The sequence below is a fragment of the Parus major genome, chromosome 3, assembly GCF_001522545.3.
Source record: "Parus major isolate Abel chromosome 3, Parus_major1.1, whole genome shotgun sequence".
In the NCBI taxonomy this organism is placed as follows: domain Eukaryota; kingdom Metazoa; phylum Chordata; class Aves; order Passeriformes; family Paridae; genus Parus; species Parus major.
Genome location: NC_031770.1, coordinates 47,893,631 through 47,917,505, shown reverse-complemented (window position 1 = coordinate 47,917,505; position 23,875 = coordinate 47,893,631). Strand labels below are relative to the sequence as shown.

The window sequence follows — 23,875 nt, the reverse complement described above, 5'->3', positions numbered from 1 at the left end:
CCACGCATCCTGATAAGGCCCTCTGTCCCACGGACCTCTCTGCAATAAAACACTCTTTGCCGGACGGTGGAGAGAAAACCCGGGTGCTTTCACAGACTTCACCGGGAGAAACTTACTCGGCTACCACCGCTAGAAGCAAAGAACCAAAGAATGGTACCGCCAGAGAGCTGACACTTCCCCAACCCCAGCCCTCCTCTGAGGATCAGCCCCCGCCACGGCCCTGCCGCTCCCGGCCCGGCTCGGCTCGGCCCGGCCCGGCCCGGCTCGGCCGAAGCAGCTGCGGGGAAACTCCCGCCCTGGCCCAGGCCTGTTCCCAGCCGGTGTCCCGGAGCCGAGGGGCGGGGCAGGCCCGTCCCTCCCCCGGGCCTCCCGCCGCCCTCCCCTGGGTCGCTATAAGCCCGCGGAGTTTCCGTGTCCTGTGACTGCAGTCAGGTGGTGGCTGAGGTTCCCCGCTCCCTCCCGCCCTCTGTCCCGCTTCGTCTTCCCCCGCCCGGCGAGGGCCGGCCCAGCGGGGAGCCGGCTGGGGAAAGTTGCTGTCTGGGAAAGTTTAGAAGCGGGAGAGCCGCGGCCCCGGCAGCCCGGCCTGTCCCCGCACTCCACGGGAGGGATGGCCGGCGGGGAAGGAGCGGGCAGCGGCGTGCCGGAGTGCCGGGAGCACCTCTTCAAGGTGCTGGTGATCGGGGAGCTGGGTGTGGGCAAAACCAGCATTATCAAGCGCTACGTGCACCAGCTCTTCTCCCAGCACTACCGGGCCACCATCGGCGTGGATTTTGCGCTCAAAGTCATCAACTGGGACAGCAAAACCCTGGTGCGGCTGCAGCTCTGGGATATCGCAGGTACGGCACGGGCGGGCTGCTCCCTGCAGCGTGAGCCCCGAGGGCGCTGTGAACCCACACGGCTGTCTGGGACCCGGCGCACGGCCGCTTTGGAGGAAAGCGTGTTTTGGCTGGGAAGTCTCTCTTCTTGATTTTCGTCTTATCTCTGTTTTAGGCAACCTCTCGTTCTTGCCTTCGAGGTGTGAGTAAAGGGAGGTCTTGATGTGGGGGTGAAGTTTTTTCACTTTTTACAGGCTTTCCCCTCTCCCGTTAGCAGACTTCGTGGGCCTCTTGGCTTGGCCCAGGGTTTTGTAGCAGTCCTTGAACAGCTGCTTTACTCTTACTGCTGGATCCAGGGCTCCCGGAGTGTTCCTGCTCATACTGCTTCTCCTGACCTGTTTGTCTAAGTGCTGGTGGCCTTGGTTATGGCTGCTGCTGAAATTAATTCAGGGTTATGGCTTTGTAATGCATTTAATGCACCGTGCTTTACAGGTTAAAGGTAACTCCAACAACGAAAATTGGCCTCAAAAGAAGAATGCTTAAACTTTGCATGCCACCATGTCACTTGGCTAATGTAAAAGTAGCTTTTATCCCTGCTGCATCAAGTGAGGGAATGGGACTTCTGTAATGCTTAGTTCTATATTAAAATCACAAATTTGTGTATTTGAAACATACTTTGAACACATGGAAGCAGAAAAGTCCTGCCCACTTTTCCAAACCATGCATTATTCCTTTCCTATATATGATTCAAACTTGTTCTTCAGCATCTCTGTTTCCAAGACTCCAGCTGGATACCTAGCACGATTAACTTTGCTTATGCTGTGATGTTAAATGCCACAGAGCAATCTCTGTTTTGCTGTGGTCTCATAAGAAGGCTGTCCCTCAGCTCCATAATCACCTTGGTTGGTATTGCATTTCTAGTTTTGTGTGCAACCCAGGTATTAGCTTGCAGCTCTCCTCATCCCTGTCTACCACCCTCAGAATATCTCCTTGGATATGAAAAAGCAGACTTTATTTCAAATGCTGGTGTTTAAACTTGCACTACTGGAAGATACAAGGGAAAAAGCCCAGTAGTTACTGTTTCCATGAACTTTATGCTTATCAGTGGAAGCTGAGAAATGAGGAAGTGTGACATGTGGCTGCTGTAACCCTGTGACAGACTAGCTGTACCTCAGCTTCTGGTTTTTTTGCTCTAAAACACTTCAACTATGACTCCTCAAACCAAAAAGCCTTCTTACTGGCATGTGCTGAAGTACACCATGGATTTTTCTGTTGCTGGCCTGCAGGCCAAATGAAAATATTTTGTAATTGCTGTTTTGAAGAGCAAGTAAAATGTTGGCAAGCTTTCGATTCTGATGTGTTCCTTTTTGTGAATCAGCTTTAACTTTCTGTGAGTCAATTAACAGTATCAGTTACAAACTGCTGCAATCATCTGGGTATATTTAGCGAGTCTGGGGTTCCAAAGATTGAAGAAGGGAGGCTGTTAGCATCCTGGGGTTTGGCAGGCTGCCATACTCGTGTTTGACTTCTCAGTCCTTCATTGCTCAGACTTGGGTAGTCTGTATGCTTTGCCAAAGCAATCTGTTTCAACAGGAGAAGCAGAAACTTAGCTTTAACTTGTCACAAAGTTTGGACAGAACCTATTTACAGCTTGGGAAGTTCTGTCAATACATCCATACGTTAATGTCATGACCCAGAAGACAGTATGTTTCATTCTTGGTTATTACCCTTGGTGTATTTTTGACACTGCTAGGTGAAGACCAAGTTAAAAGCTGCTGATTAATCCCTGGAGGCTTGCGGCAAATTGGTTGAAGAATTAAATTGATTGAAGAATTTAAATTTTTCCTGTCACTGAAATGCTTTTCCTATTTTATAAGATTTTTGTATGAAACTCCTGACTAGACTTTCCCTAGCAGAAATTAAAAAGGAAGAAAAAACTGTTCTGCAGTTTGCACTCCAAACTCTTAGTCTAATCTGCTAGTTTAGGGTATTCTGCTTCCAAAAGGGCTGGGGGGAATCTTGCCCAATGAAAAAACCCAAGACAAAGATGAGAAGTAATCCCGGTGATTTTTTTGGGTTAGTTTAGCCAGTGTGGCAACAATAGTTTGGACTCCTATAGTACTTCACATCTGAGAGTTAATTAGTAAAACAGAGATTAATTTAGTGTCCATAAGGATTTGATAAGTCTTAAGGTGCTTAAGGTGAAGGCTTCAACCTGGGAGTGTGTTCAGGAGTTGTTTATGTAAACAGGAATATTTCTAAATACCTGAAGATGTTAACAGATTTATATTGAAGCTATTAGTTAAAGAACCAGGTTGAAGATGGCTTCCATAATCATAGACTATATTCTCTAAAGCTCTTTATTGAAGTGTAGCACGGTGTCTGAGCATGTGATAGTCATTCCTTTTTAACTCATCAGCCCAGCTGTCTTCTGGCTTTCAACAGTTCGTAGATAATTTTGCCTGCTGGTGTGTGCAGACAAACAGCTTTAGATCTCTTGATGAGATCTGAATCTTATGGTAAGTAATGTTACATGTGACTTCCCTGCAAGCAATATGGTGCTGGCATTCTGAATTGATTTTGATGCATTTAAAAAGGCTGTTGAATTAAAGTAACCCTTAAGCATAGAAAGGGGTGTTATTTTCACTAGATCAAAGCTTGTACGTAACTGTTCATCATAAGAAGCTTTCCTTAAAGAGCTGGGTGATGCAAACTAAGGTTTTGTGCCTCAGTCAATGATAAGAACTGATGCTATAGTTGATGCATCTGCTAAAGTTCATAATGCAGATACTATGCTGGCTTCTGATGTGGTTGTTGGAAAAGTGATGAATGTAGTGCTGTTTATTGTAATACTGCAGGTTACTGGATGATTTCAATTTCTCATGCTAGCTGAGGTTGTTTTGGTATGGGTTTGTTGCTTTTTTTTTGTGATTAAATAATTCTGTCAAATAGAGCATGACAGTGTTACACTGCTCATGCTTTTTCTTTTTTCTGCTGAAAATAGCCCTCTTGTTGTAGTACCCCTTGTTGTAAGGTACAAAGTAATGCAAATTCTTGTAACAGCATCAAAGGGGAGGTGATGTAAAATGCTGAAGAGAGAGGAAGATTACTGTTGTCTTAGACATTTGTATTTCAGAGATAGTCTAGTGTTTTAGTTTTTAGACACAGATTGTAACTTTTTGAATAAAGGTGATGAAAAAGCTTGAGGATAAGACTGAGCAGATACTGTCAAATTATTTTGGTTACAGCATAAAGAAAGAAGCATTCTGAAAAGCTGAACAGATTATATGCATGTTCATGCAGGAACTTTAGCTGCCTTTAGGTATTATCATTGGGTTTTTGTTTGGTTGGCTTTTGTGTTTTGTGGTTTTGTTTTTTTAAAAAAATTTGATGCATGAAGTAATGAAAAGTAGATCTTTCTGGATAAATTCTGAAAGTGTTAAAACCTTGATCAAAGGGCATAAATGACTGACAAAATAAATAGGATGCTGAGATGAGTCATTGTGGTAAAGAGATGCAAAACAAAGAAATCTTAATGATAGGGGAGTGTTTTTAGAGTCTCTTTCAAGGAAGTAGAGCTTCCTACTTGACAAGAATGCTCTTTTAGTGAGCACTGCACTGACCACAGCATGCTCAGGAGATGTACGTAACATATTGAGGAAACTGTCAGGTGATACTGAAAGAATGCCTAAAGGACTTTCAATATCATAGAAACTTTGGAGCTGATCTAGTAAAAGCCAGCAACTGTGATAGCTGCTGCTTTTGTGTTTGCATTGACTATCACTGTCACTCCTATCAGTCTGTATGAAGTGAAGTTTCCTGGAGGGCAGGAGTGGTAAAGATCATAGATGGTTGCTTCAGTTTGGCTTCTCATGAAGAATGTCACTAATGGCAACTGGTTGAGAAATTTGATTTTAAAGTTGGTTGTTTTTTTTTTTTTTTATTTTAATTCTGAGTTAACTTTGGTGTAATATCATTCTTCTTCCAGGATTTTGTTAGAATTTCTTTGTATAAATATCTGTTAAAACTGAAGTAATGCTTTAACTGGCAGTGCATGACTACGAAGTTTGCCAAACAAAAGAGAAATTACTGTACTTTGGTATTGTAAACATGCTCTACAGGCTTTCAAGAGCTGAATGATAATTCATTTACATGCTGAATGTAGCATGTAAATTTGTTACTAAATTCTTGTGTGTCTCCTTGAGAGGAGCTGAACTGTAACTTGTTACAGGCATATACATGTCCCCAAGAGGATGAAGAAATCAGATGAAGTATTTTGGTTAAATACTAAGTTGAAGAAGAGCTGGAATAAGCTATCTTTTGTATGAAGACAAATGAGTGTTAAGATACGTGAATTGATGTTAATAGCAAGTTAACTTTTTATGTAACTCTTAGGCTTATCTATAGGAAGCCATGAGAAATGGGACAGAGTACAGGAAACCATGCATATGGTTGACTTTCAAAAGCATTCAGGCAGTTACAGTATGTGAGTTAGTTTATTTCTATGTGAAAACTCCAGTTTCAAGCAGCCCTATATTCCAATTACTCTGGAATACACTTGTGCCACTGGCATGTCATAGAGGCTGCCAAGTTGCTTTTGTGTACTGGGGCATTAGCTTGTTTCTTGAATTATGGACTGATTTTATTTTTTTAAAATTAGGTCTAAAGCAAGTGTTAAGTGATGTTAATGCATCCCTGAAAGTCTGTAAGGAAACCAGAAAACTTCTGCTCTTCTGTACCCATACCTGGCTCTGTGCCAGAGGCATGTAGGCTTCAGTTGCTTTGTGGAGAAGTGTCTCGTAAGTGTGGAGAATTTGGAGGCAGCAGGCTCTAAGAGTAGTCAAGGTATTCTTGTAACAACTTGTCCTTAGCCGCAATGCACATTGAAGGGATTAAAATGGCAACTGTTGCAAAGAAACCATGAAAAAAATTGCTTTTCTGTGTGTGTGGTACAAGTGGCACAGACAAGGAGGCAAGACAATCCAGGCATAACCTGCCCTCAAATGTGGGGTTTTTTTCTTACCACTAGAAATATTTTTAATGAGTGAACGATGTGCACATAAATAACTACATTAGAAAGGGATGCAGAACTTGGATCTCAGAGCTTTTTCAGAAACTTGTACATTTTCTGAAGTTGTTTCCTAATTTATATGGTGGTGGAGGTTCCAGGGGCAGCCTTCAGGTAAAGATAAGGAGTGCTATCATTTTGTTTACAGCTAAGGCAGAATTTGACAATATTAAAAATATATAATATAAAATTACAGCTCCCAGTCGGGTTTGGGGAATCTTCTATGTGATTATGTCTGCAGACTCATGGAGATATCAAAGACTTAATTTCTGACAGCTTCCTGCTCACACATGTTTAAATATACATCTCATGAAAGAAAGTTTTCTTAAGGATTGTGCTTCCTGGAAGCATGCAAGACTAACAGATAAAGTAGAAGGCTTGCTCACATAGATTTTGAGCACGGGGCAAGAAACAGAATTGAAGATGTACTTTGTTTCCTTCTAGAAACCGCCCCTCTGTGGGAAATATTGTGTGGGTGTCCTTTCTTATGACTTTTCTGGAATAGCTGGACTGGGTTATGAGCTTTCACCTCAGAATGACTTGTGCTTGGAGCTCTACAGCTAAATATCCAAATAAGTGCTGAATGTGTTAAGCTTGGGTTTTTGGTGTTTTTCCAATTTTCAGACATCTCTGAATACAAACAGATTCTGGATGTTTTCTTTTTTGGGAGTCCTCTTTAAATATACTTTAAATGAAATGTGATTAAGTGTGGTATGATGATCTAATGAAGGAATTTATACATCTTATCAGTGGGGTACCAAACAATTAATAATGGCAAAGGTTCTTTTGCTTAATACTATGTTATGTAGCCACTCAAAGTACTGTATCTGTTATCTTGGACTAAGCTTATAACCATTGTGCTGATTGAATTCTGTAAGCAAGTGAGAAATGCTACTGTCTGGATGTTGTTGGTGTAAGGTAGTCTAGTATGGTAATTTTGACTATGCAGGGCAGAACTGTTCAGTTAAATGGGAGAATTGAAACAGATGTTCTTTGAATGTTTTGGAAATAAGCTTAGAATTTCCTCCTTTCAAGGCATTTCAAGGTGAGATGAAAAATGGGGTTAAAAAATGTGATACTAAACGACCATTTAGTACAGGGTTAAAATAAAGTTCAGTTTATTTATTTTACAGGTACTTTCAATTCCTGTCAGCAATGGAAATGTGCTTAATGCTTGAGCTTCTATGCATTATGGAATAGATGGTGTTTCAGCCTTATTTTCAAAAAGATGCCACATTATAGTTGTTTAGAAGTTTTGTGCTTCCTACAAGATCACAATGAAAACTATTTCCTAGTACTCTGATACAGAGAGTAAGGGATGGCTGGATGGGTATACAGGGGAAATCTACCTTAAATGTAAGCAATACCTAAATTATTACATTCAGTATAGTAGACAGGAGGAAAAATCATGTATAGAGCTCAACATAACTAATTTTTGGATTAGTTTATGAAACAAACTAGAATACTTTGCAAAAATAATAAACTTACATTGATCACCCACTTTTCTGAAAGCAAGTATTAAATTCTTGCCCTTCATGTAATACAGACTCAAGTAGTCAGAAATTAAGCTGGTTTGACAAGTCAAGCACATTGCCATTCAGAGGCAAGCTGGCACAGACAATATTGAATATACACTTTTCTCCTAATGTATGGCATTCACATGAACGTAAATCAAGCTTTATCAACTCTCCTTGTATCTTCAGAAGCTGCAGCTTCAGAGTCTTGGTGCTTAACCTTATTTACATCTCCACTTTGCCTCTTACCAGTTTGGTTTTCTTTAGGTGCACATTAGGACAGGGTGTTACCAAAGTGCATATCCACAAGTACAATTTGAGTGGGCAAGTGCTAAAAAGGGGTAATTCTCAACTTGTGACATAAAGTGAAGAAAATAATCTTAGTTGATTGGTTCCAGAAAAGGTATTAGCATGCTGTAAGAAATAAGATTCTTCCCCTCAGCAGTGAGTGAGTCCACTGGACTCAGTCTCACAGCTGTCAGAGATACTCTGCATGAATTCCAGTGGTAACCATTGCTTTGCTTTTGTAGTCTTTTGTAAATGGTTCTCTCCAAATACTTGCTTCAGAGGTTCAGAAGTGTGATTTGCCATGTTAGAAAGAAGTGATTTGCAGAAAGGGAATGTCTGTTTATATATTTGCATGAAAATATAGGAATACCTCTTGTGAAATTCCTGCAGATGTTAAAGCTGGCAGTAAGCAGTGACTACACAGCACAGCGTGCTTCTCAAGCTACCATGGTACAATGTTCAATATTCAAAGAATTCTTCTGGCTATGGAGACACAAGAAGAGGATAAACAGAGTGAGATTATGCTTTGAGAAATGGCGGGATTTCAGGGCTTTCTAGATCTTGCTTAAAAATAAATATCTTAACTGTCTAGAGAAGGCTAGCAAACTCTCAGTAGCAGTGGCTTCTACATTTGCCAGTAATGAAAATATTCCTTGTTGTATGGATTTTAGGAGCTTTTCAAATAATAGGTTGAGAAGTAGCTTCTGAATGTCACTGCAAACAGCTCACGGGAACTTGTTCTTTAAATAGTCCCAGGCTAAGAGTGCTGGGTAGGGCAAAGTGGCAGCAATTTGATACAAAATTCCAATCACACACAATGTGCCATGACACATTGACCATTTTAGAGATTAACATTTTTTCAGTCTCATGATAAAGTTGTTCTGGAGACAAACTGACTTTAGAATTATTCTCCTGTGTGCTGTGAAATGCTGTAGTGACATGTAGCATCACTGTGGAGTACAGAGTTCAGCTCTGGCTGCAGGGCAGCACACCAAAGGATATGGATCAGAGGGAGTCAGGCATGAAATACCTTAACTCTGGCAGATTCCTTGTTTGAGTATGTCTTGTTAAAGCAGGGTAGGAAGTACCAATTCATGCTGTTGCTGGCACTAATTAGACTATGTCAACTCTTGAATATTAATGCAGGGGAATTGTTCCATACATGCTGCATGTGACAGCTAGTTAGAAATTGTTTAGCTTGGTTACACTCTGATTTTCTGGGAATTGAAATCTAGTGCTTAAACAGGGAATTTCTCTCACTTGCTGTTTAGCAAAGATGCGAAAAAAAATAGGTGGATTCTTATACAAACATGACTGTCATACTGCAGCATAAATACATGTGAGGTTGGACAAAACCCATTGAACTCTAAGTGCAGGGTGTTGCCTCTCAGCTTCTTAATGACAGAACAGTAAGCTGTTGAAGTCAGTTTGGACAATTAAAGCATCTGATTAGCCCAAGACTATGGCAGCAATGAAAAGTTTCAGTCTTGCTGTAAAATACCGGTGTGGGCTGTGCAATTATTTGAGGGAAAATTTTCTGTCTTTGTGGGAGAGCATGGCATGCCTTTTCTATTGGGTTGATAGAAGTAATCATAGCTCCTGGTGGAGTCTGGTGTCTAGCTTCCAGCACTTGCCATCTCTGTGCTCTTGCTGTTTTGTGGGTAGTGAACAGGACTTTCCTGTGTTAAAAGTATAGTGATAGCAAACAGTGAATGGAAGGACTGGTCATTGATTTTGAAGTTTCATGTAGTTAACAAGTTGTTAGGTTAGAAACTAGCTGTGTTGGGAAATGGAACTTTAAAGCAAACTGCTTCCTAACATTTCAGAATGAAATAGTGACTTCTGTGAACATGTAGAAATTATTTGATTGAAATAATCAAAATATCACTGCATTTGAACTAATATTTGTCAATCATATCTAAACTACTACAGTCATAACTTTTCAATTTCTAGAGTCCCTCATACATACAGTGCCTATATGGTATATTGTCAGTGTTATGCCTCTGACACTGCATTGTTCAGCAGAATTGCTTCAACAAGTGGCACCCTGCAGCTTTCTAATATAGACGTAACCAGAGGATCAAAGGTTGTCACTTAAAATGAAGTGTGAGTCAGTTGAAAAGGGATTAACTGGCTTTTACCCTGAAGACTGTTCTGAAGCATTTGGGAAAGGCTTAGTGATGGGACGGGGTCCATCCAGTGGTCAGTAACTTACCCATACCACCCTTAGTAAGAAAGGATAGTAGCAGCTGTAATTGTCTGTTAGAAACTCTAAGTACTGCAGTCAGTGAAGCTATTTCTAGTCTCAATACAGGAAGACATAATATTCTAGTAATTCTTACTTCTTAGCCTCTGTGTTTGTCACCAGAACCACAAATACCACTTTATCACAGTGGTGGAAAGTAGAAGTCAAGCTGGATGTTCCTTAACACAGGTTTCTAACATCTGCTAGAGCTGCTAATGTCATAGAAGCACAGAATGGCTTGGGCTACAAGAAACCTTAAAGATCATCTAGTTCCAGCTCTGCTGCCATGGGACTAGACCATAGGTTGCTCAGAGCCCCATCCAACCTGGCCTTCAAACATTTCCAGGAATGGGGCATCCACAGCTTCTCTGGGCAACCTGCTCTGGTGCCTCACCACCATCACAGTGAAACTTACTCTCAGTTTGAAACCATTTCCCCTTGTCCTGTCAGTGCATGTTCTTGTAAAGAGCTCCTCTCTGTCTTTCTTGTAGGGTTCCCTTTAGGTACTGGAAGGCCTCAGGTCACCCCGAAGTCTCTTCTTCAGGCTAAACAATCCAACTCTCTCAGCCTGCTGTCACAGGGGAGGTGCTCCAGCCTGTTGATAATCTTCATGGCCTGCTTCTGGACTCACTCCAATAGGTCCATGTTCTTCTTATGCTGGGAATCCCAGAGTTGGGTACCACACTCCAGCTGGAGTCTCACAGAGGCAGAGCAGAGGAGCAGAATCAACCTCCCTTGCCTTGCTGGCCACACTTTGGATGTTGCCCAGGATACAAGTGATTTTTCTGGACTGCAAGTGCACATTGCTGGGTCATGTCCAGCCTCTCATCCACCAGCACCCATAAGTCCTTCTTGGCCCAGCTGCTCTCAATCTGTTCATTCCCCAGCCTGTGTTGGGACCCCAGCCCAGTTGCAGGACCTTGTACTTGGTCTTGTTAAACCGCATGAGATTCCCATGGGCCCACTTCCCAAGTTTGTCCAGGTCCCTCTGGATGGCATCCCATGCCATACCTTGGCAGATATGTCAGCTGCACTACTCGACTTGGTGTCATCTGCAAATTTGTCATTAAATAAATGCATGGTTCAGCACCTCCATGGTTTTAACATGTACCAACTTTACACTTACCACTTAAATGGATAAGACTGAGGAGTGGGGAGCCAACTGGTGTTAACAATCTTGGTGTCTGTCTACTCTCAATCTATGTCTGCTACCTGGGGGACAAAGCAGGTAGGCACACTTGAATGTGAGCTGTAATATTGATAGTAGTTTGGTTAACCTACTTTTTGCAGAGTAACAGATCCAAGCTGATCAGGTAGGACAGTTCTGAGACAAGATGTCCTGGTCTGGGGAGATGGGGGATAGCTGTCAGCAGTGGTAACTTGCCAGTAACATGTTTATATAACTCTCTAAAAAAGGAACTTAAATCAACTCACACCTGACCCTGGTAATGCTAAAATGTACATTAGATGTCTGGGGAACTGGATCCTCAGGGCAATTCTGGATATTTGCTGTATTGTGCTAAACATCCAGATGGCATCCAAAATGTGGTCTTTTCCTGCCTGAGGCTCTTGAAAGGCCTAGGTGAGTTTTTAAAGTGACAGTATTCTAACCCAATTAGAGGACTGAACTATGTTCCCAGCCATTTTGGATGGTGATTTTGCTTAAATCTATCACACTGAAGGACAGTAACTTTACTGAAAATTGTCACTCTGGTGTTCCTGGGGGAAGAAAAAAATCTTTCCCTTATTGTTCAATTGGTCCCTTTTGCCATCTACATTAAATAAAAGCACAAATGTCTCATGGTCCTGGGAATGGATTGAATCAATTTGGTTGTAGAGTTTGGCACTGAAGTTGAAATGCTGGAACTGTGCCTGCACATTGGTCAATAAAGTCAGAGTAGTTGATAGCAAGAACCTAAGAGCCAGGGGGTTGGCAGTCAGTCTTCCTGTTCTTCTTGAATTTTGGTATGAGTGACTATTACTGGTCTTGGTAAATAGCTGATCTGAGAATGCTTCTCACAATGCGGGGAGACTTTTAAAGTATTTCCAGACTAAAAAATGGTTTGTTACAATCAGTCACTATAGCTTACTAAGCATTCCATGATGCCTGTGATCACTGCAGTGTATAGATAGAAAAGCAGAATGAATGAAATGCACTAGTAGGAAGCTACTTCTATGCATTTCGAGCTAACAAAATTTGCTTCAATAGGTCTGTTGGTCATTTTGTTTACTACTGCAGTTACTGCTGGATAGTTTTTTGCATTGGTTTTATAAGTTAAATGTTTCCTGTGTGGCTTATTCCTTCTTTCTGTTGAGTTTTAACTGCCTTTTCAACTATTCTCATCTTCAGTGTTTTGAAGGACAAAATTGATGAGAGATCCTTAACTCTACTCATAAGCTGGGCTTTTTGATATTTTTTGGACTTTTGGCAACTCTATTATTTGGTCCAGGAAAAAATTTGCCTAGTTTCATTGCTGTGGTCTTCTCGTTAATAGCAAATAGCTTGGGAGTAAAACTCTTCAGCTAGTTGTACACTGACTTTTGGGTGACTGCAGTCTAGACTATATAGTTTAAGGTTTTTGATGTAGAACTGCCAAACTTATTAAAATTATATTTTGAGTTCTGGCTACCCATTAAGCTGATTATCCTGTTAAAGAAGGCTTGAGCTAACATTGCTTTAATGAAAAAAACTACTTGTTCATCTTTGCAATTGTCAGACAAGTGTTATAACCCTTGGTCATCTCTCTTCCTCATTAATGACACAGCTTCTGGAGGATTCCAGAACTGTTAATCTCATATGAAAGAGAAACTTGGAAGAACTTTGTTTAGATGTCTATCAGTGTTCCAGATGGGATATTAAGGTTTTAAATGCAACCGACACAATTCTCTCTTGAGTTATGTGGCTTCTGACAAGGTAAAGTTTGGATTTTAGCAAGATAGGGGAACTTTTGCTATACTGTTGGTATTGATGGGGTAACCTTGATTGCAAAAAAGAATAGCTGGGGAAACACCTTCTAGATGGGCCCTTTTACTCTGAGTTTTTTTTAGTGGTTATAAACTGCCCACTAACTTATGAATATAATAAGTAGTCTGGGGGAAGGAAGCCTCACACACTCATTGTGCATATCCAGGAGTCATTTGTACAGTTAAATTTCTTTTTCTAGCCCCAATTCCCATAATGTAGGAGGAGTTACAGGTTGAAATGAGTGAAATAATAGGAGTGTAGGGTATCTTTTGCTAAATATATGCAAGAACTGCTACAATGATAAGTCACACTGCTGTAATAAACAGAACACTAGTGTTTCTCCCTTACACTGGGAAAGACTGCTCCAGAAACTCTTTAAAATGTACTTCAAGGCAAGGTTACAACAATAACTTACCTTTTGCAGTAAAGGATAAATGTTAGGCCTCTAATGTCAAACCTGGCTATAATTTCTTTCATGTAGTTTTTAACTTTTAGCTCACCCACATTACATTATAAACTGGGAAGTGAGAATAGCTCCCAAGTTCTAATGCAGTTTTAAACTCGAATTTATTCCTGTGGTGCTGCTGTAGGGAACTGTATTATTTCCTGATGCATGTCATTGTGCAAATATTTCACCTAAGGTTGTTGCAATTACTGGAAAATATGGTGACAATGTGTGCTGAGTCAATTCAATATGAAAACTGTGGTTAGAGAATGCAGAACTTGGCATCACATGAAGTCACTTCCAAACCCCCAAATTAAGCTTCTGATCCCTTGTGACCTTGTATCTTATCCTCATTTACACCTGAACTACTATATAAACAAACTACTACACTACTAAACACAAACTATACTTTAGTGGTACAGTCAGATTTATGCCTAGTCACTGGACCTACCAGAATGGCTAATCTTGTGATGTCCTTTGTATACTGCTGTACTAAGCAATTAGTTATCTTCTTGCTCTTTTTTTCTAAGATTATACACTCTGGAGGTTTTAAGTCTAGTTTAATCTGATCACTTTTAACTTTTTTCTCCTCTGGGGGTATGATCCACTTTCTGTACTGCTCAACACTATTCTCACATATGGAGAAATGACTGCAGCAAATATCTTGCTGAACAGAAGGGGCGTGACAAATGTCTGAAGTGTGCATTTTGTTTTAAGAGTAAAGAGAATGATGTTCAGCCTTGAGAATTTGGAGGATTAGTGTTTTCTAGTTTGATTTTTCTGTATGAGGGTTTGTTTTATGGTTTTTATGCAAGCTGAAAAGTGCTTGCAGAAGCTCTGCCTGAAAGTGCTGTTAAATTTTCAGAAGGCTGTCTAGAATGCTCTGCATCCTATACAAGAAGGTCAGCATGTGCTTTGTCAGTAATGTAAGGATTGTAACGAAAGTCCATTCAGTTTAAACTGAATTCTTTTCCTGGCTAATGCCATATACCTTTTGCCCTCCTGGGCAGGCTATGTTTTATTGCTTCTGTCTTTCTATGAAATACAGTATATCCATCTTCATTAGGCCTCCAGACAGGATGAAAGAGCAGTTGTAAGGCAGTATTCAGGTCAGGTTTATTGTTAGTGGATGTGAATTCTAGAGGTGAAAACAGCTCTGTAAACCAAACCCTGGTTTGGGTTACTCTAGAAAAGGAGGCACTCATATTGGGCTGTATTTGACCTATTAAAAGGCCTTAATCTCTAAGAATACAATGCTGTTGAGCTTGTGTGTATTTAAGGGTAAAAGATAGCAAATCTTCCCAATATAAAGCTTAAATCTAGTAAGTAAAGATAGAAGCTTTCATGTCGATAGGCAGATCAGTTTTCTACTTTCACCCAAATTAAAACTGTGGAAGAATATATGTTGATGTTTTTCTAAATCTCGAACTCATATTGCAAGAAAGACAAGAGTTGCTGGAAATAAGTGTTAAATGACTGTTGGAGACAGCCAAAGCTCATGGTTTATACTGTGGCTGCTTTAGAATACCAGGCAACATACAGTTCCATGCTGACTTCCATTCCTAACAGAACTGCTGTCCTCTTACACTGTGACAAGTCACTGTACAAGTATAACCTTGGCTGTGTCCTCAGGTTTGGATCTGAGCTATGTAACTTTCTTTGGAAGCTATATGTAACACTTCACTAATTTCACCTTTGTGTACATATTAAATGTGCTGTTGTGTGTGTTTCAGCAATGGTTATTGCTATAGGAGACTAGTATGGCTACCTTGCCAATTGTTTTTGTCTTTAAAGTTTTTTTGGATGGGAAAGCAATAGGCAGGAAGGGATTCAGTCAATGGTAATGGCCATCACTGTGCTCAGTGATTGCAGCCTTGTTAATGTACAGCATGCACAGCTATCTGAGAAATGGTAACTGACTGATAACCTTTTTGCAATTCCTGAATAACTTACTTTTCATAGGTAATGATCGTGTTCTGTCTACTCCTGGTAACAATCTAGCAACCCTTCCTTCAACTAATCAATACAGCTTAATTTTCTTATGTAAATGTTCACCAAATGTTTGGAGAAAAGGCCTTAAGTAAAGCCTGGAAGCCTCCCAGCTTTCCAGCAACTGAATAGGGAGGACTAATGGGACCATTTCCTTTGCTGCTTCATATTCAGTCTCATGTAAGTAACAGCAAGTGGTGTTCAATTCTGGACTACTTCAGGGCTCAATTTAAGATCTCTTTCTGTAGAAGACTGAGTTTGGTACAGGGCATTGTAGACCTTGAGATTACATGGTTTGTTTTCTGGGGCTGTTTTTATGGTGTGAAGGGCTATCTCCCTGCATTGGATACTAGAGTCGGTGCTTTAGTGTAGTCCAAGGTGTTCCCATGCAGTGGGAATTGGTGGTGAAACTGACAGCTAAACAAATGGGGAAGCTGAGAAGGAGCTCCTCAAAATTTGTGTGGTGCCCTGTGCAGTGACTGGCTTAATGTAACTCAATTTGACTATGTGGAACTCCATTTAAAAAAGCCAACCAAAACTCTGGAAACCAAAATCCCTACATTCTAAGAGTAAAGCTTCTTTAAATGTGACATCATTGACATGCAGAAATAGTTAAAGCCTTCATATCTCTTTCCTAATGGTACTTGATTAGTGGAAACAGTGGTCAGTATTATGGTCTGTAGTAAGGCTATTCTAAAAAGCTCTTTTAGGCATTTTAAGAGTCTAAGAGTCCAGCCTAGGGAGACAATGTCAATTACTTGTGTACTCTGTTTAAGAGAATTGTATTAGTAGTGTGGCTTTTCTAGAGGCATAGTCACAAAGATGCAGGCTTGGTGCCTGACTTGTTGCATGGCCTTAAAGTCTGTGGCATAAATGCTGCTTCAAAACTTGAGTTTTGAGTATGGACATAAGAGCTTTCTTCTTGGATCCTGCTTGTTCTTATACAAGATAATCAGCCAGTTGTGAAGAAGATTGTGTAATCTCCATTCTAAAGAATATGCTGGGTAGTGATGCTGTTTTCTGCAGCATCATAGTTGGGAGTGAACAGACAGAAATAAAGTCAGCTTCTTTATAGTTCTCTGGAACTTTACTGTAGCTGCAGCTTCAGGCCATTCTAATAGGCAACCTTTTCTGAAAATGTCTGTGGAGAATGAACTAATCATACTATGAAGTACTGGCATTAAAATGAAGCAAGTGAGCTGGAAAAGCAGACTGCTGAACAGGATTGCTTGTCAACTTCCTTCGTCTATTGAATTTCTGTCTCTTTATGAGGAGGTGATAATACAGCCAATTCTCCTTGTATCTGTTTGTCCTTGCTGATCAAAGGTGGACTTCAATGTTTATAAACAGAGGACAACTATGTTTTCAAATACAGCTCTTCTTTTATGTGTTCTTAAACCTCAAATGCACAAAATGATAAAAGCTCAAGTGATGATACACTGGAAAACTAAAACATAGAGCTCAGGGACTGCTTTTCCCAGTGAAGACTTCCAAACAAAGCAGGAAGCTATTTCAGTAGCCCAGAGTTCCCAAACAATGTGCTAGGACTTGATACTGCTAGACAGACTCAAATGTGAACACACTCTGATAGCCTGACCTTTCAAATAGAAGAATAAGTGAGCTGCCATGCTCTAGTCCTACATTTCAGGTATTCTGGATAAAGTAGTTGTGTTTAATAAGAAAAGGGTTTTTTTTTTAGTTTTCTCTGCTTATAGGCAATTGATTTTTTTTTCTGGATTTTTATTGTGAATAATTGTACTTTAACTGTTCTTGTTTTAAATCCTGGGATTGCTGTAGAAATTCTATAGTTGAAAATTAATCCAGAGTAAATCTTAGACTTGAAAAAATGAAGTCAAAGTTAACAGGTTTAGCCAGAACTGTTAAGCTAGCAGCCCCATTTGAACTCATTCCTAAGGAAGAATCTATAATACACTTTTTAAGAAGTATTATTCAGAAGTGACTTTTTCAGAAGATGCTTTGAAGGCTGTTAGGCTTGAAGCTTGCAAAACCCCTTGTTGCTCACCATTCAGCAAAAGGCTGACTTTGCTTAAGTCTTTAGCTGAAGCAACTAGATTTAGGTATAAGCCTTAATATTCTTTGATGAAATAATGATCTGTGTATAGCTGTGCTGGTAGTTTTTAGGCATTACTTCTCAAAGAACTCTACTCAACAAAAAAGTTTAAGAAAAATTCCAAGTGGTAGTTAGGACTGCAAACTACTTCATCTGACTTGTCATGTATAGATACATAACAGCTGTTGAAATGAACTTACATGAGATAAAGGAGGCAATGTTTTATGCTCTAGGTGACTAGACCCAAATGCCAAACTTCTATGATTTAAGCTGCTACAGTAGTCTATTTAAACTGAATGCAGTTCATGCTGCAATATAAATATTCTGTGACTGTCCTCTCTTTCAGGCCAGGAGCGCTTTGGAAATATGACCAGAGTATACTACAAAGAGGCAGTTGGTGCTTTTGTGGTCTTTGATGTCACAAGAGGCTCCACTTTCGAGGCTGTTTCAAAATGGAAGCATGATTTGGACAGTAAAGTACTACTTCCCAATGGCAGCCCCATCCCTGCTGTTCTCCTTGCAAACAAGTGTGACCAGAAGAAAGATGGCAGCCAGAATCCCTCTCAAATGGACCAGTTCTGCAGAGAAGGTGGCTTTGTTGGATGGTTTGAAACATCTGCCAAGGTGAGCTTAATAGAAAAATATTTTTTTCTATTGTCCCTTTAATATTGGCATTAGAAGGATGAATATAATAATATAGGAAATAAAGTTATCAAGTATAGGAAGTGGCAGTCAAATTCAGCAAAATTTGAAGTGATATGCAGGCTAGCTTCCTTCCTGAAGAAGATGAAGAATATTTGATTTAGATTAAAAGTTATCATAAATTCAGAGCACCTTGAAGCTATCTGAAAACCTTGATTATCTGAGTTTGAGTTTTTTTTCTTGCACACATGAGGATCACTCATTCTTTAGATGTTAATACTACTAAATGCTGGTCAAGCTCCCCAGAGGATGCTCTTAGAAGATTACCCTAAAAGCTAATCTTTAGGTGCAGGTTTCTAAATTGCGTTTTCTGTTGTAACTGTTTTATGTAGGAAACAGCGAGATTTGAAGTGAACAAGCTATTTGCTTACTCATTACTACCTACCCACAGTGTTGCTAAAGCACTTTTCCATTTTATCAGGCAATGTCAAGACTGAACTGGAGAAAAACAAATTGTTCTGTATAGTAATTTAAGTTAAAAAAGACAGCTGCTTTATTCAGTTAACTTTGAGTAATTTTATATACTGTACAGTTTTAGTCTGCAGACTTTTTGTCAGTGCACAGATTAAACTGGCAGCAGCTTAGCTGGGAGTGAAACCCAGTATTTCCTTGAAGCTCAACTGGTTCTTAAAATGAAGGACTCTTTTAGATGAGGACATTGTGGCTGACAGACCAGATTAGTGGTCTGGCTGATAAATCCTTTGTAAAGTAAGATAAGCCTCAAGGTTCCACTTTTCCCTGGGCTTCCCTACTTCCTTTAACTACTGCTGCTGCTGAAGTGTGACACAATGTTATTTAGACAACTCTTAAAAAGCTAAGGGTCTCCAAGAAGACTATAAGAAACAAGTTCCCCTTTGGTTACTTTAAGAGAAGGATACACAGTTAAAAGTTAAATTAGCTAGCAATTTGTATGTATTTGAAAAAATATTTCCAAACTCACCCATCTGTTACTAAGAACTCTATTTTTTTAAGGCTCTTTATAGTCAAAAAGAACACCAAGATTCTGCTTTGGTGAAAGTCTTCCCTGAAGCTTTACCTGCTGTAATACTGCTATGTATAAACTGCATTATGGCTTAAATGCAAGTAACACTGGGAAAAAATCTAATGTGATGTTCTAGTAACCACTTGCATTTTAGGTGGCATTTAAGACAGGACAATGTAAAACAAGGTTCTTGATACAGTGAAAAATCCAGACAGTAAGTTCTAGCTTGGGTATTAATTGACTTGTTTAGAACTCTGAAGAGCTGTAGTTGAAATAGCAAAAATTTAGGATGACTGTCTTGTTTTCTAAGCATACCAAAACACTTTATGATTTTAAGTCCTGCCCACTTGGATATCCTATTAATTTGCTTTTGTCTTTCTGTTGGAACTGATAATTGGATCTTAAGTCCTGTGATCAGTAGTATACTGGGCTGGTTTTTCCTTCAGAACCAAAGATGAACAATTCCAAACATAGCAGCCTTGTGCTACCAGATGGCCCAGCCAGGTCAAAACTGTGGCCAGAGACTCCTTGGCACTAAGCCAGCTTGGGCCCTCAGAAACTTGGATGTTCTGGCAAGGTACATCTCTAAGTATCCTGCACACATACACCCGTATGGGGAACAGGGCTTTTCCAAGTATGCACAGGAATATGCAGAGTGGCTAGATGAGGCGCTTGGAAATAGTTGCAATTTTGAGGCTCATGGAAAAGATCTTCTTACATAAATAAGTGCATCCAAATTCCAGCAGAAACAGAAAAAGTCTGCAAAAGATAGGATGATACTAAGATGATGTAGTTGCCTAGGATATTTCCTGATGCAGAAATGCATTTTGCCATTTGGGAGTCTTCCAAATGCAGGTGATGCTCATTCCCCTGACTGTCTACTAGATTAGAATCAGGATTCAACTTGTAATATGGATGAATAATTTTATATCTGCCATTTCTGCTTTTTCAGGAAAAAAGTGTTAGCAATGACTTCTTGCATCTAAACAGTTTGTGTTCTGCTGCTGAGACTGAAGAATTATTTTCTTTTTGGATAGCTTTATAATAGGAAAGTGTGAATGTTAATAGGAATGTGTGACTGTTTCAAAAAAATCACTGACTTCCTTGCTTTCAACATTTTTAGGACAACATCAACATAGACGAAGCTGCTCGGTTCTTGGTGGAAAACATCCTTGCCAATTACAAAACCTTTCCTAATGAAGAAAATGATGTGGGGAAACCAAAACTGGACCTAGACCCATTGAAAGCAGAGAGTAAATCACAGTGCTGCTAATGCTACCATTGTTCAGTAAACGTGATGGGATGAGCAGCAGGACTTTGCCTCAAGTCAAAATGCTGCTATGGTGCTGCGGTGTGACAATCCATATGGGGTGTCTGGTACTATCTGAATTGGTGACTCATCTGGGTGTTTACATATTCTTGTTTAGCATGAAACTGAGTATCTTGTGAGTTATCATTCCACTTGCTTGAGTGTCTGCATCTAAGTCTGATTAGTGTCTTCTTACTTGAGAACATAAGGTAGTGTTTACACTCCTGAAAGGAACAAAGACAACTTTCAGTGTCTAGTTTTTTTCTAGGACATATGCTACATTCCAAATAGGACTCACTTTTAGCTGAATAGACTCTTGCACCTTTAAAGTAAACTTCTCCTTTGTCACCATTTATGTCCCACTTGAGCATTCTCACCAACACAATTGTCCCTATTTATTATCCCCACCATGAGGATCTGTCTCATTGCTGGTTCTCCTGGATCAAGACATCCCAGAAATCTTGATGGGAGGTATCTTTCCTGGTGTGGTCACTAAGAATGAGTGGAGTAGATGGCTTTTACAACTGAGTAAAAATAAGATAGTCAAATTCTTGTGTTTAACAAGGGAAAGACATGGTTATAGAGATACTAATAAAAATGCATCTCCAGCAATTTAAGGCTGAATATTTTCAGCTAATACTTGACATATAAAACACATTAATGAATACATTTGTACTGCTGGCACGTAGTTATGGTAACCTCACCCCTATGCACATTCAGAAATAAACATCCAGTAACTTTTTCATGCACTAACACTGAAAACTTTACCAAGAATATAAAAAGTAAATACCTTACTGTCCTGTGATGATGAACTTGCTTCTTTTTTCTTCTGTCTAGAGATGGTTCTGAATACCATGAGCAAGGAGAGAGGTCCTGAGGGAAATAGCTTAATTGGTTCATGCTAGTCTGTCAACCTTTCTGCCCCAAGCTCTGTCATTGTCAGTTTTAGAACTCTTTTGACTGCTTTGAACTAATGAACTGGCTTACCAGTTTGTAACTGTATACTGAGATGCTTGTTTATTTATTATAACACTCGTGTATTTTTGGCAGCAAATGAAGTTCAGAAGGACTAGAGGTATTTCATGGTTCTTGAATGCATTCTGGAATTCCAACTCTGCTTGGCTCAAAGGCTTTGAAGCTCTTCCTTATTTTAAGGGTTTCTTCTGTCCTGGTACCTCATTGCTACTGACTTCAGAAGTCTTACCTTGCTGGGTTTGATGGTGCTGATGTTTAGGTAAACATCAGAATTTAGGTATATGCAGGATTTGATATACTTTAATCTGTATTGAGATTTCTTAAGCTGTCTTTTTTTCTGAAGAGTAACATACTTTTTAAGAATTAAATAAATATATTTGGGCATCTTTTATGTGTTGGTGTATGCTTTTGAGAACATGAATCCTCACATATGTTCCACCCTATACTCAAATGCTTTCACTGACACTTCAAAACAACTTTCATCTAGTATGTGCTAGTTAAAAATTATTTAAAATTACTACAGTAAGGCTTGGCATAAAGTAAAGATGGGTTTAATAAGCTTAGGATCCTAAGGTAATTCAGATGAAAGAGATATTAGGATGTCTTCTAAGCCAATGTCTTTCTCCAAGCAAGGTCATAACATAGTGCTTAGGTGTTCATGTGGTCTGGTTTTAACCTCAAACAGTGGAGACTGTATGGCCCTGGGAAAGTTGTTTCAGTGCCTGACTTTCCTTGAGAGTTGAAACTATCACCATCTTCCTATTCAATCACTTGAACAACTCCATTTAGACTGTAAACTCATTTTTTTGTTTAATCTTTACTGTACTCTCTTTTTTTCAACTTTAATTAAAGCTGCACAAATGTAAATACCTACTTTACCTCCACAGGCAGTTTCCCCAGCTGTGGACTGTTTGGTTTTTCTTTGTTTTTTTGTTTGTTTTTTTTTTTGCTTTAGTGTTTAGATTTGACAGCAAAATGGAGACCAAACTCAAGCTTTGTTGCTCTGCCTAAATGCATGAATCTCATCTGGGTCCTGTCACTGATAATATAATCCTATGCAGGTTATTTTCAAGAATGTCTGAATTTTTGCTTGAAGAGTTACTGCTGCTATATTTAAGCACTTTCCTTGTTTTGTACATAGCTGCTTCTACACTTCTGCATGAATGTAGAAAGGACATGTCTCTAAAACTGGTGGAATGTCCTGGTTTTGATACAGGTTGTCATTACTGAGGCCAGTAGTATAAAACTACCTGCAGAATGGAGCCTTTCTCTTTTTTTTTTTTTTTTTTTCAAATTTTCTCACTTGTCTGAAGAAAAGGATTTAAGCTTTAATAGAAGGCTATTCTTGCTTTGTGCTACAAAGTGCATTTTCACTACCCCTCTGTGGAGAGGAAGCATTGTGATGTTTGAGACTGAGCAGGTGGATCAGGAAAGCTGCTCCAGTCAGAACAAGAAGACTGTAAGAAGAGATTGGCCTGAGGAAAGTAAATGGTAGCATTTCCCTAGTAGAGGGAAATGTGACTGCAGTTCATGGAGAAGTGTGTGGATTAGTTAAGCTAGTCATGAAGCCCTGTCCTAATGAACCCAAAAATTTTGATTTGAAAAAATATGTGGAAGACAGACACAAACAGTGATTTTTCAGTTTAGCATTTTCTGATGTATCTTAACTGCAGTGCTAGAAAAATATGAACTATTCCAAGTTCCAGAGTTTTGTTTAAACTGTGTCAGGACTGTTGAGTTGTATCAGCTCCTTAGATTGAACAAATCTTTGTTCCTCTATAATAATTAATCTGTGGGGAATAGTTTAAGTCATTCCTAAAGACCCGGTACTTGATGTCACCACAGAACAGGTGGATGCTGAAAGGATGCTGTGGAAAACCCATGCTGGAGCAGGCTCCTGGCAGAAGCTGTGGCCTCATGGAAGGGCCCATGTTGAAGCAGGTTTTCCTGACAGGCCTTGGGACCCCGGGGGGAATTCATGCTGGAGCAGTCTGTTTTTAAGGACTGCACCCCATGGAAGGAACTGACACTGGAGCAGTTAATGGAGCTCAGGGGAAGAACTCTATTAGAGAAGTTCCTGGAGGATTGTCTCCCATGGGAAGGGCCCCATGCTGGTGCAGGAGAAATATGAGGAGCCCTCCCCTGAGAGGAAAGGAGCAGCAGAGACAATGTGCGATGAACTGGCTGCAAACCCCCATTTCCCATCCCCCTGCACCACTGGGTAGAGGAGGTAGAGAAAATTGTGAGTAAAGTTAAGCTCAAGAAGAAGGGAGATATTGGAAAAGGTGTTTTTAGCATTTAGTTTTTTATTTCTCATTATCCTACTCCAATTTGTTTGCTAGTAAACTAATTTACCTCAATCAAGTCTGTTTACCCATGAGAGCAACTTGTGAGTGATCACTGCCTGTTCTTTCCTCAACCTGTGAGCCTTTTGTTTTATTTCCTCTCCTCCATCCAGCTGTGGCTGGATACAGTGGCTTTGCTTGGCACCTGCTGTCCAGCCAGGG

At 39.9% G+C, this 23,875-nt stretch overlaps 1 protein-coding gene across 1 annotated transcript; it reads left to right on the top strand.

Annotated features, from left to right (window-relative positions):
- The first annotated feature begins 417 nt into the window (after positions 1–417).
- RAB32 (RAB32, member RAS oncogene family) lies at positions 418–21,759 on the top strand. Its single transcript, XM_015623221.3, has 3 exons — positions 418–836; positions 17,747–18,024; positions 20,208–21,759. The coding sequence occupies exons 1-3, from the start codon at positions 608–610 to the stop codon at positions 20,355–20,357; spliced, it is 657 nt and encodes a 218-aa protein (XP_015478707.1). The 5' UTR covers positions 418–607; the 3' UTR covers positions 20,358–21,759.
- The last annotated feature ends 2,116 nt before the right edge of the window (positions 21,760–23,875 follow it).